The sequence below is a fragment of the Sciurus vulgaris genome (assembly GCF_902686455.1).
Source record: "Sciurus vulgaris genome assembly, chromosome: 4".
NCBI lineage: Eukaryota > Metazoa > Chordata > Mammalia > Rodentia > Sciuridae > Sciurus > Sciurus vulgaris.
The window spans coordinates 115,189,675-115,208,203 of record NC_136464.1 but is presented as its reverse complement, the minus strand read 5'-3'; the positions used below and the strand labels follow the sequence as shown (position 1 = coordinate 115,208,203).

The following is an 18,529-nucleotide window of genomic DNA, read 5'->3' as shown; positions in this document are numbered from 1 at the left end:
ATAAAGTTCAAGTCCTTGTGAGTACACATTGTAGAACTTTGTGGCTTTTCCCCCTTTCATTACTAAAACTTTACCCTGAGACTGCTCAACCTAGCCAAGTATCTCAATAGTTTCCTAATTCCCCCCAACACCCATTACCTGGAGCTAATCAATTTGTTGGCACAGTCAGTGTGTAGACAAGATGGTATTCCTCACAGTTCCCAAGTGTCATGAAGTCTCTTGTTTGTGTGGCATTCTCAAGGTTAGTTTCATTCCTGTGGACTGTGAGTTTAAGTCAAATATACTTACCTCATTCTCTCCTCTTTTCCTTTGGGCTCTTACCTTTTGTGTTTCTTAGTTAAGTCACCACCCTGAGTGTGTAGTACTGCTGGCTGTTCTCTGATCACATTTTATATTTCTCTACCTACGCACTTTCTTTCTCATGCCACTTTTGACATCTCTATTCCCTGAAATGCTATTTGCTCTTTAAAATGGAGCTCCATTGGCCTCTTGAAGTCTACCAGCCACAAAACCATCAAAACAATAATAATTTTGTCTTTGGCTTGGACATTTTTATGAAATGTATTAGAACACTCTATAAAATAGTTATCTGAGTTATATTTTAAGTTCTTTTAAGACAAAGATTATTTTAAACTTCTCATAAATGCTTAATCAAATGTATTAAATTTGTCAATTATTTCTATGTTGACAAATTAATTTCGGTATTTCCAACAGTGGGAATTTAAAATAAAATCAATTTGAAACGCTTGTGAAATAAATATCATCTGATTTAGGATAGATTGTAAGTCAATCATTTGGCAATTTCACAACTCAAATGGAAGACAAGTAAAAGAAAGAAAAGATCTACCTAAAACCATTACTAGTCTATAGAAAGCCTGGTGCAGTGGCACACCCCTGTATCTCAGTCACTCAAGAGGCTGAGATAGGAGGATGGAAGGTTTCAGGGCAGCCTTAGTGAGAACCTATCTCAAAATAAAAAATAAAAATGGCTAAGGATGTAGTTCAGTGGTAAAGCACTCCCAGGAGGTTCAATCCCCAGTGCCACAAAAAAGAAAAAAACAAAAAACAAAAACCCACTAATGATTAATGATTATAAAAAATTTGAAAGCTACTAATTAAGAAGATAGCAGTTGACTGATTTCCGAAGTGTTTTCCTGTCTTTGCTATGTCTGCTTATGAAAAGATTACACACACACACACACACACACACACACCCCATGAACCATGCAGTATTTAAGATTTCAGTACAATGCTTCATTATTACTCTTATTTTCCCTAATAGTTATGAGAATCATGATTGGGCCAGGTTAATAATTTCTTTCCAAAAAGCTTAAATGGATTTTAAGACTTTGAAGCTGTTCAAACTTTGTTTCTCAAATAACACCTTACACAAATGTTAGACTTTATCACTGTATAAAAATGTACAGTGGTTTTATTGACATGTACATTCCAATATGTTTACAGCTGCAAGATAATGAGGCACACTCAGTATTGCACTTCATTAAAATTTCAGGCTCAAACTTAACCTAGAAGTTTAAATGAAACTGCATTTGTAATTTAGTAATTCTTATACAGGACAAACATTGATATCTTTATATACAGTGTGATACTTATTACATTTATATGCTGTCCTAACACAATTTTTTTTTTTAAATAACAGTCTAGGAAATAAACCAGAATATTCCTCTTTTTATCCCCACCCGTGATGCAATTGTACAGGATTACAAAAAGGCAGTATACAATAAACAATGATTATTTTTCTTTTTTGCTTGAAAGCCAGCATCATTCTTAGTCCATGGGTATGGCAATTCTTTTATATCAATTATCTATAAATGTCCAATGCTTCACAGGCCAAAGACGGTAATGGCCACATGCAAACACCTCACAAATTTGATGTCTTGGTTCAAAAGAAGATAAACCAAAATAATGGGGAAAGTTTCCATAGCAAGAATTATGTACATGGTATTTGGCATCCTTCTTGCACTGTGAATAGTTCATTTTCATGGATGTAAAAATGGTCCCGTCCTTATCCTGAGCAAAGTTTAAACTTCACTGCACCCTCTTGATGGATGAAGGCAACTTTTCTCTCTGTAGATAAAGGATCTGAGTGTTCTAAAAAGTGTGAGCATTTCTGCACACTCCACACCCCAGAGCAAACTCTTCCCCAGTGGGTGGATGAACAACATGGAGTGGACATTCAGTTCCTTCTAACTGTTTGCCTTTGGGACCTGTACCAATTTTGAAGGAGACAGAGGAATTTAATGTTTTTAAAACACATACACACAAACTTCATATAGATAGGAATCACTGGTAAGTTATTCAATGAAATAACATGACCATGGTTGTAAAATACAAAATTAGAATTTTTATTTTTCTTCTAATCACAAAATAAAAATGTTCACCATAAAAACTTCAACATAACAGATACAGATAAAAAAGAAAGTGACATGGTTCCTTTCCTACAACATCTTGCCTTGATAGAACCATTATGAGTTTACAGGTCTTTTTCTATTAATAGATGACTCAGATAATGTCATTTTAAATCTGCAATGTGCAAATATGGTCACAAAAATCCCTCAATTTAATCTGGCAGAAAATTATTCTGGATGAGAAAATATGGAGGATTTTTGTACAAGATGTTTGTCTATAAGCAAACATCCTAAATATAAACAAGCCATGTTGCTAGCCCCTACCCTCACAGAAGAGAAAGTGCACACTTGTAAGTGGGAAGACTATTAATGTTATTTTCAAAAAGTATCTGAAGGCAAAATAGTAGGGAAGTTAAAATTAATCAACTAAAATATGAACACTAAAATAAATTATAATAATCTATAAAAAACACTAAAGGGAAGATAAAAAAAACCCCTTTTTACTCTTCTGTTTTTTAAAAGAAATTTGTTATGCTAATGTGTTTCATGTCATGTGTTTCACATCATTTAAAAAGAACTTTAGCTTCTTCACAAACAAGGAGGAGCATCACCATGCTGCTGGGAACACAGACTGTGCTTACACTCCAGTGTAGACTCCCTGCTGAACCAGAGATGGGGGACAGGAACCACATATGAGTTTTCTACAGCTAGTTTGTTCAAAACAATAAACATAAACTCTGAATTTGCTTGAGAGAACTATATCATGTGTTTGAGTTTATTCAGATCAATGGGGAATGAGATTTCATTCAATTTACCTCTTCTAGGTTTAAAAGGTTCTCTACTGTGAAAAGAAAGAAACAATAAGAGGTAAAAGGCTAGTGTTTATGAGGCTCTTAACTTGGCACAGTATAAGCATACAATTAATAGTAGCTATTATTACTATTACTGAACAACAACAAACTGAGGTCTGTTCCAGGTTTCCAAGTTCCATATAAGAGTAACACCATGGAATGGGGTGGGTAGCGAAGTGAAGACAGCTAATCTCAAGAGAGAGAAATCAACTGCTGGTCTGAGCTGAGTAGCAGTTGAGCTGATTCAAACAAGTGCAGGCACAGACCTGGGATGGGTAAATGTGGGAGACCCCAGGACTGGCTAGCAGTTAATTATGCCCATGTTAATTATAAAGCAGAATACATCTTCTGTCCCAAATTGCAATGTGCACTGGTGTCTCCCCCATGAGTGGGTAGGGAAGTGTGCAGGAGGGGTACACCCTGTGGCAGATCTAGTTTCAGGTAGCATTGTGGTGGCTCATGCAAATGGCAGTGCTTGAGTTTCTTCAGGGAAAAAAGAAGGGTGCATTCACTCTGCAAACACTGACAGAATCCTTAATGTGTGAACAGTGCCTGGGATGTTGGATGAACAGTACATGACCCCTGTCTTCAGGAAATTCATAATTGAACACAATGGTAAGAAATAATAATAGTAAAAGTAAAGACAAAACAAAAGCACCTGCAAACATTTGAGTGATTACTACTGAGACACTGTAATAGTCTATGAATTCTCTACTAGTCATAAAAATCCAAATCTCTTATCCCCATTTTTCAGATAAATATATTGAAGTAAAATGAACTTATTTTTTCTAATTATTAGATCCCTCATCTTTTTTTTTTTAAATTTTTTTTTTAGTTGTCAGTGGTTCTTTTATTTCATTTATTTATATGCAGTGCTGAGGATTGAACGCAGGGCCTCACACATGCCAAGCAAGTGCTCTAGCACCAAACCACAATTACAGCCCTAGATCCCTCATCTTTAAAATAAAATTCATTTGGAAAAATAAGAGACCCAGAATAGCCAAAGCAATCCTTAGTAAGAAGAGTGAAGCAGGAGGCATCACACTACCAGACCTTAAATAGACATGTAGACCAATGGTGCAAAATAGAAGACACAGAGATAAACCCACATAAATAGTTATCTCACAGTTATACACTGGAGAAAAGATAGCCTATTCAACAAATGGTGCTGGGAAAATGGGAAATCCATATGTAACAAAACTAAATTAAACCTCTATCTCTCACCGTGCACAAAAATCAACTCAAAGTGGATCAAAGATTTAGGCACTAGAACAGAGACCCTGTGCCTAACAAGAAAAAGTAGGCCCAAATCTTCATCATGTCAGCTAAGGACCTGACTTCCTTAACAAGATTCCTAAAGCACAAGAATAAAATTAAGAATCAATAAATGGGATGGATTCAAACTAAAGAAACTTCTTCTCAGCAAAGGAAACAACAGCATGAAGAGACAGCCTATAAAATGGGAGAAAATCTTTACAACAACCTCTGATGGAGCACTAATCTCCAGGTATATATCCTGGAGAACCCAAAAACTTAACACCAAAAAAACCAAATAACCCCATCAATAAATGGGCTAAGCAATTTAACAGACAATTCACAGAAGAAGAAATACAGTCAATCAACAAACAGGAAAAAATATTCATCATCTCTTGCAGTTAGAGAAATGCAAATCAAAACTATTCTAAGATTTCATCTCATTCCAGTCAGAATGGCAATTATCAAGAATACAAGCAATAATAAGTATTGGTGAGGATGTGGGGAAAAAGGTACACTCATACATTGCTGGTGGGAATGTAGATTGGTGCAACCACTTTGGAAAGCAGTATGGAGATTCCTAAGAAAACTTGGAATGAACCACCATTTGACCCAGCTATCCAACTCCTTGATTTATACCCAAAGGACTTAAAATCAGCATACTACAGTGATGCAGCCACATCAATGTTTATGGCAGCTCAATTCACAATAGCTGAACTATGGAACCAACCTACATGCCCTTCAACAGATGAATGGATAAAGAAAATGTGGTACATATACACAATGGAATATTACTCAGCCTTATGAAATTATGGCATTTGCAGGTAAATGGATGGAACTAGAAAATATCATGCTAAGTGAAATAAGTCAGTCCCCAAAAACCAAAGGCTGAATATTTTCTCTGATAAGCAGATGCTGATCCATAGTGGGGGGTGGGTTGGGAAGAATTAAGGAAATTTGAATTAATGCAGAGGGGAATGAGGGGAGGGGTGGGGGGTTGGGGATGGGAAGGAGAGTAGAATGAAACAGACATTATTACCCTATATACATATATGGAAAAAAATTTAAAAATAAATAAATAAAAGATAAGATAGGCACAGCAATATCTAACTTACAGGGTGCTATGGAGATTAAGTATTCTGGCACCAAAAAGGCAATTAATAAATATTTTAGAGTAAAGAATAGATAAAGGGATTGTGTCATGACTTCTTGTGGTCCCAAAATTCATATATTGAAACTTAATTACCAATGTGATGGTGTTAGGAGATAGGGCTTCGGGATTTGGTCACGAGGGTGGACCCCATGGGATTAGTGTCCTTATAAATGCAACCTAACAGACTCCTAACTCTTTCTACCATATGATGATATACCAAGAAGGTGCTGTATGTGAACCCTGGTCAGACATTAAATCTGAGAACACCTTGGTATTAGACTTCTTAGCCTCAAGAACTGTTAGAAATACATTTCTGTTGTTAATAAACTATCCAGTTTATGGCATTTTGTTATAGCAGCCCAAATGGACTGAAAAGATTATTTACTCCAATTTCTTCCTTTTAAAAAAAATTTTTTTTAGTTGTAGACACCTTTATTTTTATTTATTTATTTTTATGTGGTGCTGAGGATTGAACCCAGTGCCTCACACGTGCTTTGCAAGTGATCTACCACTGAGCCATAACCCGAGCCCCTACTCCAATTTCTTAATCTCTATTCTTGTCCTCATCCATACATTAAATCAAGATTAGAATTGATATAGATGAAGGTGGTTAAGAGAATGTTCTTCTTGTCCTTGTCCTTCTAAGTAAACTGTATATGAATATCTTCCCTATTGATATCACTGTAGGCTCTCCTTTAATTCTGTTCATTCTTTAAATGACTGGGTGAATTAGGGGCACCTTTGAGGCCAGAACAAATATCCATCTAAGTGTATGACCAGAGACCAATTAACTACCTCCCCAGGTCTCAATTTCCCATTTGTGACCATGGAGAAAATACCATAGACTGAAAGTAAAAAATGTATGTGGAAATGCCCTGAATCACTGTTAGCTCCTTCCATCGGCCTTCTCCCTAACTCCTTTGCTGCCTCACTCCTGTCATTTACCCTGTTAGAGGACACACAGTCCTTTATGCTGGCTGACTTGATCATGCAACTGTAGAAGGGGAAGCCTTGTCTTTGCCTGACTCCTCTTTTTTCAGCTTCTACCCTACCACTGTGTTCTGTGGAATACCCTATTCATTGCTAACTTACTATTTTAAAGATTTGTGTTTTAACAGAAGGAACTTTAAGTAAAATTTGCTTTTTCCTGATGACACTGCTTGCCTTTAAATGTTCTCAGCTGGAAAGTGGTCTTCCAAACTCCTTGGTGTCATAAGGCCAGAAGTATGACAAGCTTTCTCCTGGTTCCCATTTATTTCCAGATCATGACCTACTACTTTCATTGACTATTCCCTGCCCCTGCCTTCCTTTGGAGCTAAAATCACCTAAAATACTGCCCGCTTTTCAATCCCTTCATTTACTGACCTTAGCTCACCACCCTCTCCCCTAACCTTGGCTCTCATCTCTATTCTGGTCATTACCCTAAAACACTGGCCTTACATCATTTTGAAATCACTTCTTTCAAACTCTGCCACTTCTACTTAAGAAGGAAAAAAAAAAGTTCTTTGAGGGAGAACAGTATAACAATTTTTATTTGGCACAGCAAATGGCAAAAAGTAGCTATACTTTAAAAAGCCCTATTTATCTTTATTTTAAATAGATAATATATTTCATATGACTTAAAAATCAAAATGTTAAAGAAAACCAAAATATTAAAAAATTATTCGTAATTAGAAGTCACCTCTCTGTTCCTGTCTCCATCATCACTTTATCTTGTTTTCATCAATATTTAATCAATATTATTGGTTTCTTATGAATCTTCCAGTGTTTCTTTATGCAACTATAAATAAATACATATACTCATTTCTGCTTTCTTACAAAAGTAGCAGACTGTATATTGATCTGTAATTCACCTTTTTCATTTATACTATCTGCTAGAGATCTTTCCACATCAGCACAAAGAAACTTCATTCTTTTTTAAATGATGTACAGTATTTAGTATTAACTGTTCCTTTAATGGACACTAGTATTGTTTATAGATTTTTATTGTTAAAAGCAATGCTGTAATCAATAACCTTCTACATTTGCCTCTTATTATTTTCTTCACATGCACAGGTATATCAGAATTGGGATTGCTGAAGAGTAAATACACTGGTAGATCTGAGGGGCACTATCAAACTACTTTCCATGGGGGCCTATGATTTGCATTCTGACAAGCCATGGATGGGATGATGTGCTTCCCAGTTCTATCACCACCATATACTGTGTTGTATGTATATTTCTGATTCAAAATTCTTTTCTTGGTTCCATTTACCTCTCCTTTCATTTCCCTTGCTTCTAAGAAGCCTGGTATTTCGGACTCACTGTGATCACCAGCCTCCCTCCCTCTTTCAGTTTTTTTCAGACTCTTTTTGGTTTCAGTGCTTTCCTGAACACAGATAATCATTATTCTGTATTATTGTGGCTTCTTTTATTCCTTTGGCTTTTGATGCCCACCAGCGTAAGCATCCCCAATTCCTAGCCATTCTAAATCAAATCACTTGTCCAATTTATGGTACTGGTTCCAAGCTTTAAAAAAAAAAAAAAAAATCACAAAATCCTTTTATGTGGTTCCATCATGAATTCAGAATATCAAACTTCACGTAGCTCTTTAAGACTGAACAGCAATCTTTTATTTATTTATTTGTTAATTACTGGGGATTGACCTCAGGGGTACTCAATCAGTCCTATTTTATATTTTATTTAGAGACAGGGTCTCACTGAGTTGTTCACCTGGCTGTTGTTGAGGCTGGCTTTGAACCTCTCCATCCTCCTGACTCAGCCTCCTGAGTCATTGGGATTATAGGTATGCACCACCACGCCTGGTGGCAATCTTTTTACTAATGCTTAGTAGACGTCATTCTCAATCCCCAGAGATCTGATCCATTAAGCTCTTCATTCCTTACTTCTGATGAGGACTTATCTTTTCTACTTTACTCACGAAGTCCTAACCTTACAAAGTTGAGATATTTATTCCATTCCACACTTAAGGCTTGTCTGAATCGAGTTCTATCACTCGAGATACAGTACCCATATAATCTTTATATAACACTAAATTATGAGCCAGGCAGGAGGACTGTGAGTTCAAAGCCAGCTTCAGTAACTTAGTGAGGCTCTAAGCAACTCAGTGAGATCCAGTCTCTAAATAAAATATAAAAAAGGGCTGGAGATGTGGCTCAGTGGTTGAGTGCCTCTGGGTTCAATCCCTGGTTTCTAAATAAATAAATAAATAAATAATAGAAGAAAAGAAAACAAAGCTAGATTATGTAGATTATAATCGTGATTTTAAAACACTGAAAGTAAAAAACAAAAACAAAAAACTGAAAGCATACCTGCAGGACAGTGTGGTAGTTCTTCCTTAGGAATGCTAGTCATTCTTTGAAAATCATCATGACAAGCATTACAGAAATGTGTTGTTCCAAAACAGAAGAAGACAGCCACTGAACAGCAGTAGCGACATTTATATTCCAAAAAGTCTGTGCCATGTTTGGGACACATCTATAGTAAAAGAAAAGACAGCAGAATAGTACAGAGTGACACTATTTCAACTATACTTAAGATAGTCATAGTAAACTCATTAACTCATATTTTGAGAGTATATATAGCTTTGAAAACTGAGTAAAATCAATGATATAAGTATTAAAAATTCATGAAAAAATATGTGGCTTTGCCCAGAAGATCTGGAAAAAACGCCAGGTTCTAATTCCATCTCCAGCACAACATATGAGAGTCCATATTTAAACTACTTTATTTCCTTGTGAATGTTTACTGGTATGTCAAATTGAAAAATTAATAATAGTTCATTCATTGTCCAATGTCACAGATGTACTGTGCAGATTTTACTAACAGGGGAAAACCTAAAAGTTTGCAGGTTTAAGAAAATGAAACATATAAATTTATTCCTTATTTAAATATGGTGATCATTTCATGGAAAACAAATTACAAAATGAAAATACCACCTAAAATAAATGCTACAAATAAAACATTTTAGAAAATCACACAATGTTATTTATAAACATCAGAAAACACTGGTGGAAAATCCTGGTTTACTGATTACATAATTTAAAAAACCGGAATTTTGAAACTTTCCCAAGTTGTCCTTTCTAATTAAATGTTCTGCCCACCTGAGCCCTGGACACATCAGAACAGGCACCACAGATGAGTTCTCTGGGATCATAATCATCCCCTTGTCCAGCTTCAGCATCACAGCGAGCTTCACCACCAAAATATGCCTATGGAGAGACCATATTTAGATTACAGCAGGAAAAAAGAAAATGCTGGCCTGGGAGATCCAGTATTGCATTGTCATAGGCGTGTAGCAAAAGTAAGATCGAGAAGTCTTAGAAATAATATTGCCTGTGTTAATCAGTTCTTTGCAATGTCAAGTATGCTTGTGCTCACACTGCTGATTATGGAGGGTGAGGTCAGGGTAAGAAGTCAAGCTATTCCAATTCTGGATTCATGCTTTCATGAGTGGAGAGTTCAACTATTGTACTGTCAAAGCAAAATGATAAGAGAATACATAATATTCCAAATGAATATTGAGAACAACATATTAAGAAGTAAACAGAAACTCTTTTTCAGGGCAAAGTTTGGGTGGTATTTCTCATTTTGAAACATTTAATGACATACTCCCTTCTCCTTTAAAAAAATGCTTAGCAATTCCTAAATTAAAATACTATAGAACAGAAATATGCCTAACATAAATATTAGTACAAAGTTGTAATTCCAAGCCTAATGGGAAAGAAAAACAATCAATTTTAAGCATCTTCTGATCATGCATTTTTTAAAAGGCAAGGAAAATTTAGTAATTGCACTCACAATACTCTTCATACTTATAGAGTCTTAACATTATCTAGTATAGACACATGAATAAATAAAATTATCATGATGGTGATTTATTTGTATTTGCTCTAGACACAAAATAAATGAGGTCAAGAAATTGGGACATGCACATCATGCATGAACATCTTGTCCCATAGTCAAAAAGCTAACTCAAAATTGGGAATAAACAAGCTGATTCAATATAAATCTATTATCTGTTCTAGAAAAACAGGTCAAAAGACAGGCTTCATTGATGCAGAAGTTATAAGTGGTCATCTACGAGCTAAATCTAGCCTTTGAAATATTTAATTTATCTTGGGCCTATTGCTGATTTCAACTACTTCCCTTCTGTATCTTTGCTTGGCTTCTTAAACATTTGATTACTACCCCTGTATTCATTTATGTTGTTTAGCATGTTAAAAACAGGAATAATATTTTAGTTTCATGAATGTACACTGTTGATCTTTCCTTGGATTGTGCATATCTGTCTGCCATTCTGGCTATCATCTATCCATTTAGCCTTCCATCATTATCTGTATATTCTTTTTGTTACACTCTAAGACTATGCATTTTGTTACACTGCAAGACTACATGCATTTCTCATTCACTTATTTTCTAATTTACTTAACATTTAACAAATGCTAGAACTGGAGACAGGGAAATGGAAGAATGTAATCTTTATTTTCATGGAATTTATCAAGTTGGTCAGAGAGACAAGTTAATCAGTAATGGTATTGCAAATTGAGTGCTATGATAGATGTAGTCAAGATAACAAAACTGTATGGTAGGGGTGATGTGGGAAGATATGGGCACATTACAGAGGTGAAACCTGAGCTGAATCGTGAACTAGAAAAAGACAGGTTTGACTATACCTTTCAGCAGGTGTGTTTGGGGGTGGGGGTGGGGGTGGCAGGTGAGGATAAATACACAGAAGGTAGAAAAGAACATTCCATGAAGAGAAACAGTCTGGGCAATGGCATGGAGGTGTCGATAAATGAGAGAACATGGCTACAACTGGGGAAATCCAGTTTAATTTTTCAGTATAATGTAGAATGAAGTGTAAATGGTAATACAATGGGAGATGAAACTTCCATTCATATGCTTGAGGAGACAGACAGGGCTAATGATTATAAGCAGAAGAATGCTCCAGTTAGATATGAGATCTAGAAATACTGACATACTAGTATCAGTGTAAGTAGAAGGGATCATATGGGAAGCTCAGGGATTCCACATAAAAGCTCAGTAAGAAGGCTACTATAATCACCAAAGAAAATGATTTGAGTTGTTGAAGATGTAACAGAAAGAAAGGAAAAAAGAGAAGACTCAACAGAGGTTTGGAGACAGAATTGAAAGGACTTTGCAATTAAAGTAGACTGGGAAAGTCAAGGTTGATGAACATAATACCAGACAGTAAACTTTCAGGTACCTGTGAGAAATCCAAACCACTGGTAGGCATTTGGATATTTGTACCTAAATCTCATTTTGGAAGGTCATAATGGTATAGTTGGTAGTAAATGCATGGAAACAGAAGGTCACCAGAGATAAAGAGCTATCACTAGGCAAGATCTCTGGAAAAACAAGTATAAATGAAAAGACACCTGATAAAGGAATTAGACACAAAGGAAGGAGGCCATCAAATGGGAGTGTTGTCCTGGAAGCCAAGGAAGTAAGATTTTTTTTTTCTTTCTCTTGGTACTGGGATTGAATCCAGGGCTTCATGCATACCAGGCAAGTGCTCCACCACTGAGCTACATCCCCAGCCCAGGAACTAAGAATTGTAAGGAGGGAGTGGTTAAGAGTAAAGTAAGAGAAGTTTATTCAAGAATCAACTGAAGGAAGTTATTACTGATGGGAAGTATTTTTTGTATAGGAATATACATGTTTTGTAAAAAGTATGTTTAGGTTAAAAACAAGACAAAAACTAAAGCAAATTAAGTAAATAAGTTCAACTTGAAACAATGAATTAGGCAGTGTCATTTTTAAGTTCAAGTATAAAACATAAGAAGTCACTATACAATTCAACTTCTTAATGATGTAGGTAATTTCTAGCTTTAAAACTTCTTAGTATAATTTATAATTTACCTTTCTGCATTTGTAGCAGACATAATATGCATATCTATTCATGGCATAGCCAGCTGGATCATTGTAAAATCTCACACCAGGAGTTGTGATAGCTTCACTCTTATGTAGACCTTCATATTCCAATCTCATTAAGGCTTTTCTTCTGACATCCTCATATAGTTCTTTTATTGGATCAAGCAGGTCTTTTAATACTATATGATTAATTTTATTCTGAAATAAAAAGATGCATATTCTTTAAAAGCATAATTAACTAATTAATCAAACAAATATTTAGTGTGGGCACCCAAGTGCCAAGTACTATGTCAGGAGATAGTCAGTAAATATATTTTAAATAAAACGTTATTTAAAAATAATACTGGAAAGTCTTCTTAAGCCCAAATTTTCCCAAGAGAAGGGAAAATAGGGGTAATTAGGAATGACAGCATGAAAATTTTATTTTTTCTTCATATTTCCTGAGTCCAAAATATATTTCCTGATGGCTTAGGTGTTGTGGGAATAATAGTTACCTGGCTGCAACAAATAGGATACGCTCCCTCTGTTTGTGGGATGTGTGTGTATATTCTGATTCCTGGAAGATATGGGTAGAATGCCATGTAATGGAAATGAACAGGTAGTATTTTTCACACTACTTCCCTGTATTTATTTCTAGGTTCCTAAGCGTGATTCCCCCCTGCCCTGTGGCACCATATGAAAAGGAAAACAAAATAGTAATATTTTTGATTATTCCTTAGCCTAACTAAGCAATGACTGTGCTGCATCTTTTCATGCTAAGCCCTTTGCACCAGTCTGCAAATATGAAGATAAGAAGACAGGGAGAACTAAACAGAACAAAAACAAGTGACGAATTAGTAAGGCATTCATAAGGCATTGTCACATTCTTTAACAAAAGCATATTATTAATCATTATTAGCTTGCCAAAACAACTTCCTACTTTTCTTACTACTTTTGTAGAAATGTGTCAAAATGCCAAGATTCCCCCCCCCCATTTTAATTAGCTCTAAAAGAATCTGCTCTAATGGCATTAACAACCAAGATTTCATTCTCTAATGGCAAGTGTCAGTACCTCCAAGTATCAGAGAGTTCTTTTTGTTTTTGGTGATGTCATGTGATACAATTCTCAGGGGTCTGAAAGTAGTGATGAATCATTAACATAGAATGTTGTTTAACTATTTTCATGCAATGTTGAACTTGAAAAGCTTTTAATCGACAATAACTGTTTTGAACTGCTTAATAGCAGATAGAGACCATATTTTATTCTCAGGAACTCCTTGGATGAGGAGTGCAAACTGATTGTAAACAGCAAACAGGGAAGGACACCAAGAAATAGTGATGCTTATTTATTTTGGAAGGTGAAAAGAAATATAAAGTAGTAAGTTCAGATTCTTTCCATACCTTGCAAATGGGACAGGATATAAATCCAAATGTTATCCTTGGTCCAAGCCACCTGTTTTCCAAAACTCGTCTACAGCACTGTAAGTGGAATACGTGACTACAGTCCAGCTTAAATAAAGAAACAAAAAGATGTAAGCAAATGCAACAATGATACATTTGAATTTAATAAGATTATTAAATGTAAGATGTTACTTAAAGCAGGTAGAATAAAAATCAAGAAATTTAGTATAATGAAATTTTAGCACTTTATTATTCATGGGATGTTATTAATGAAACCTTTAGCTTCTACTAATGTTTATATATATATATATTTAAAATATTTTTGTAGTTGTAGATGGACAGCATTCCACTTACGTAAAATAAGCCATATTAGGGAGAAAGAAGAAACTACTGTTGTTAAGATTGCAGATATTGTCCCTATAATCCCAACTACTTGTGAGGCTGAGGCAGGAAGAAGGCAAGTTTGAGTCTAGTCTTAGACATTTAGCAAGACTGTTTAAAATAAAAGCAAATAAAAATAAAAAAAAAAGAAGGTCTGAGAGTATAACTCAGTGGGAAAGTGACCACGGGTACAATCCCCAGTGCCAAAAAAAGAAGTAAATATATAGTCTTTCAGGTTATTTTTGGAGAATATTCACTATCTTGGAATCAATGACAAGGACTGAAAATACTTATGAACAGCTAGCAAAAAGTTAAAAAAATTATTTAGCAAACACAGTAGTAACTTCTATCATATATGAAAGCATGTATCAATATGTACAGATCAATGAAATAACACTATAAAATGATTCTTGATTTCAGAAATTAAGACTAGTGGCTTGATAATCTAATCGCTTCCTCTCTTCTGAATATTTTATATGCGCTATCAAGTATAAACTTGCACAATCATAAAGCTAGGCACACAAAACATGAAGAACATGAAGAGGCAGAATTTGCTCAATATATTAAAAGGACTTTTTGCCCAGTCATAAAAGACTCCAATCATCTTTTTATTTGACAATTATATTTACATTTCCCCATGTGAATGTCTAGATACATTTAAAAGCTGAGGCAACCTGAATGGCTGGTGCTGCCGAGAGTGCTTCAGTGAAACATATCATGCACATGTCATCAGCATCCTGCTTCAGGGTTGTGGCGTTCTTGTCACAGCCGTGCAGACAGGGCAAACAGTTTTCTTCATTTTTAACACCTCCACATGGATGGCCACAAGGATGTGTCTTACTACAGGCTATCTTAGCATATTCCTATTAAAGATGAATTATAATGGTAAACAAAGATCAAAAAGGACACATATCCCAGTAATTACACATGATATTAATTTTCCAAAATTACTTTCCTACAGAAAATACCTATCACAGCAAAGTAACAATAGTTTCATTTTTTTTGAATAAACGTTAGGATTTTTAAGAGTCTGCTTTACTTTCAATGTGATTTTTAAAAATTTCATTCTGCATAATAGAAATGCTGATTAAAAAGTGAACTACAATTTTAATCTGTTCATCATGCATAGGCATGAAATAAAAAGTTCCCAATGTATGATCTCCCAATCCCCATACAGCTTGTCAAAATAGAGGTTAAAAACAAACAAAAGCAAAATAGGTATCTCTTACTCTATCAATATTATCCAAATTCTTCTTGTATGAATTAAGGAACTGAAAATATTTGGAAAGTATGGAATATGTATATACATGTTCAAGACTCAAGAACTCTCAATACTAGGAATTTATTTTAGGGAAGGAAATGAATAAAGGTTCTGGAACTGAAGTCCACAGATATTTTAATGGCTTCTAACTAAAAATTAAACATTAAGTAGATATGCTCATGGTATCTGAGAAACACACATAAGAATCTGGTTTGGGCTTGAGAGCCCTATTTGATCCATTCTCCACTGACATAGCATTTAATGCTTGTCAAAAAACCCTGAACTCTGTCTGAGTTATAACTCTGATTTATACAAAGTAGAGGTGCCATGTGGGAATAGGTGGTCCTCCTCCCTGGGAAGGTCCGACTCTAACTGTATACACACCTGGCAGTCTGCATCAGAACAAACGCTACCAACAGCGGATAACTCTGTTCCACTCCTGGACCCACAGAAGCGGCATGCTTCTGAGCTACTTGTGGTGGGTTTGCCTAGGTTGAAGCAGAAAAAGAAAAATCTTCCTAAGGACATGGTTTCTACATGTTGTAATATAATTAATTTGAAAAAAGCAAACAGATCTATACTAGTTGCTATCGCTAAGAAATTAGCCAAGGGTTGTAAGCTGCCCTAATTATAAAGCAAATAATCTCTCTCTCTCCCCCTCTCTCTCTCTCTCACATACACACACAAAATAATTTTAAAAAGGTTAAAAAACCCAAAATACATCTGAAGCCAAATCAATTCTTGACTGTTCTGTATTTTTTTTTTTTTTTTTGCTTCTTTTTTAAGTAAAGAAACAGACTAGACATCCAGTCAACTTAGCAGTATGAGATGTGGCAAGCTGTTCAGTTAGATACACAATACCAGTGAATGCAATAATGAATAAACTATAAAACACAGAATTCCTATCCTGCATGGAACACTCTGCAATTTGAAAATGAATTAAAATATGCTTGAAATGTTTAAAGAAAGAACAAAATCTTTAAAGCAAGGATAGGTCAAAAGGAAAAAGGGGAGGAAGACCTGAAAATTACAAACCAGGCCCATTTTCGAACGCATGTACACAGATTCTAAATATAATATCAATACATTGAATTCATCAATAATTATAGAAAAGATACTTTTTAAAAGTTTGTATTATGAAGTCCAGGATGGTTCAATAAGAATACTTATTAGTATTGACAAATTATAGGAGAAAAAAACATTAGCTAGGAGGAAAAAAAGGCATTGTTTTTGTTACATGAAAAGTCACTTATATTTAGAATTGATTTGTTTAGGTTCACACCAAACTCCAACACTGGAGGTTTATGTCAGCAGGAAAAAGTGGCAGACAAGAGCTGTGATAAAAATTGAGAGTTTGTATGATTCAAGGTAACATTAAGCTAGGAATATACAAGATTTACTTTAGAGAAAAGTAAAATGAAAACTAATGTTTTGAAGATAAAGGTATAATAAGCCTACATAAGTTATTATTTTTTTGTTTAAAGTTCTATTTATTCATCTTTGTTAATTATTTTATTACTGTCGATGGAATAGTACCATTCAGAAAACTTCGAGAAGCACTTGATGTATTAGAAATCTCTAAAAATACCATAAAATCATCCATACGGTACAGAGATTTTAATATGGGGCTACAACCAACAAAATTAGAAAGGAATATCAACAGCAATGTGTCCTATCTTTGGAGCCCCAACTAGTGTGCTATGCTCACTTGTAGGAATGTAAACAGCATAACTATTTCACTTTACGAAGGACAGTGGGTTGCCCATTAACCCACCTAGTTAGTGGCAAACCAGGCTTCCTGACTTTTAATCTAATGCTCTTTCTGATGCAGAACAGACTCAAGGTCTGAGAAACATAATTAATATACACAGTAGCCAAAGCCATAATTAACCATAAGAATATCGCTCAAAATTATTCACGTAAGATAAACTAATTTCTAGCTGAATCATAATTAGTATGTATGGTTCAATTTTTTTTTTTTTTTTTTTTTTTAAGGTACAATTTAGCCTTCAATCTTCTTTTACCTGTGTGTTCTCGGAATTCCACCATTGCCTTCATTGTTTTAGAATCTGCTAGTGCCATCAACCAGAACAATTTGGTTCTACCACAACCTTCATGAAGGTCAACCTTTATAGCCTCTTCTTCTTCTTTGAAGACCTGTTGTTTCATTAAAGAAAAGGGAGAATATATTAATCACTCTGAAAGAAGTAGTATAAAATTTAATTATTCAATAAAAATTGCTTTCATTTATGAGGCCCTGTAAGAAGTTCCAAATCTTTCTAATCTTCCTTAACCTTCACAATTTCATTTTTATACAGGGAGAAACAAGTATTGGGAAGGTTGAAGAACCTGCTTAATTTACACTTGACAAGTGAGATGACTGGGAACTCAACCAAGGTCATTGATTTCAAAGTCCACTTTTTTCCACACTTATTTCAGAATTCATGGAATGTACTTCATGCTCCTGATCTTGATCTGGGTGTAGAGTTAGAAATCTTCACCTGTCTTTGGTGAGTTTTGGTTCGTCGATGAAGGTGAAGAAATCTGTCACAATCAGTACATAAATTTCCACAGACATTGCATAAAATGATAGCTGCAGTTTCACCATCATCATGGTTATCGCACATAGGCTAAAATAAAACATTTTCATATGTTGTATTAGATTAAAAAGACAGACATTTATATAAATTGAAAGCAAATGTAGTTTCTTTATAATAATACCAGGCTGTTATTCTAAACTCTATTAAGATTTTCAGTACCTAAAATTTAAAAAAATCATTCCATGATTAATGTGCTGAGCAGGAAAATCTCCCAAACCCCCAATTTAATGAATAATGTGTATGCAGCTTCAATGATTAATAAAATGGACATGCTTAGTGACTTAATAAGTATTTACCCATTATAAATTCATTCTGTATGCTAAATGGGTAAATGATTTATTCTAGAACTTGAACATTAATAAGAAAATGTCTAAAGGGCCTAT

The 18,529-nt window shown here is 34.9% G+C and overlaps 1 protein-coding gene across 14 annotated transcripts in view; it reads right to left on the bottom strand.

Moving 5' to 3' along the window:
- Positions 1-1,601: 1,601 nt before the first annotated feature.
- MYCBP2 (MYC binding protein 2) overlaps positions 1,602-18,529 on the bottom strand; it is a 273,950-nt gene continuing 257,022 nt past the window's right edge. For all 14 annotated transcript variants that reach the window (XM_079138891.1, XM_079138897.1, XM_079138894.1 and 11 more), the window contains 9 exons: positions 18,048-18,176; positions 17,571-17,703; positions 15,931-16,034; positions 14,960-15,148; positions 13,905-14,012; positions 12,513-12,722; positions 9,731-9,838; positions 8,939-9,104; positions 1,602-2,228 (listed from right to left, as the gene is read on the bottom strand). In XM_079138891.1, coding sequence (XP_078995017.1) covers positions 2,113-2,228; positions 8,939-9,104; positions 9,731-9,838; positions 12,513-12,722; positions 13,905-14,012; positions 14,960-15,148; positions 15,931-16,034; positions 17,571-17,703; positions 18,048-18,176 — 1,263 coding nt within the window. In that variant the 3' untranslated portion in view covers positions 1,602-2,112. The remainder of the gene's footprint in view (positions 2,229-8,938; positions 9,105-9,730; positions 9,839-12,512; positions 12,723-13,904; positions 14,013-14,959; positions 15,149-15,930; positions 16,035-17,570; positions 17,704-18,047; positions 18,177-18,529) is intronic.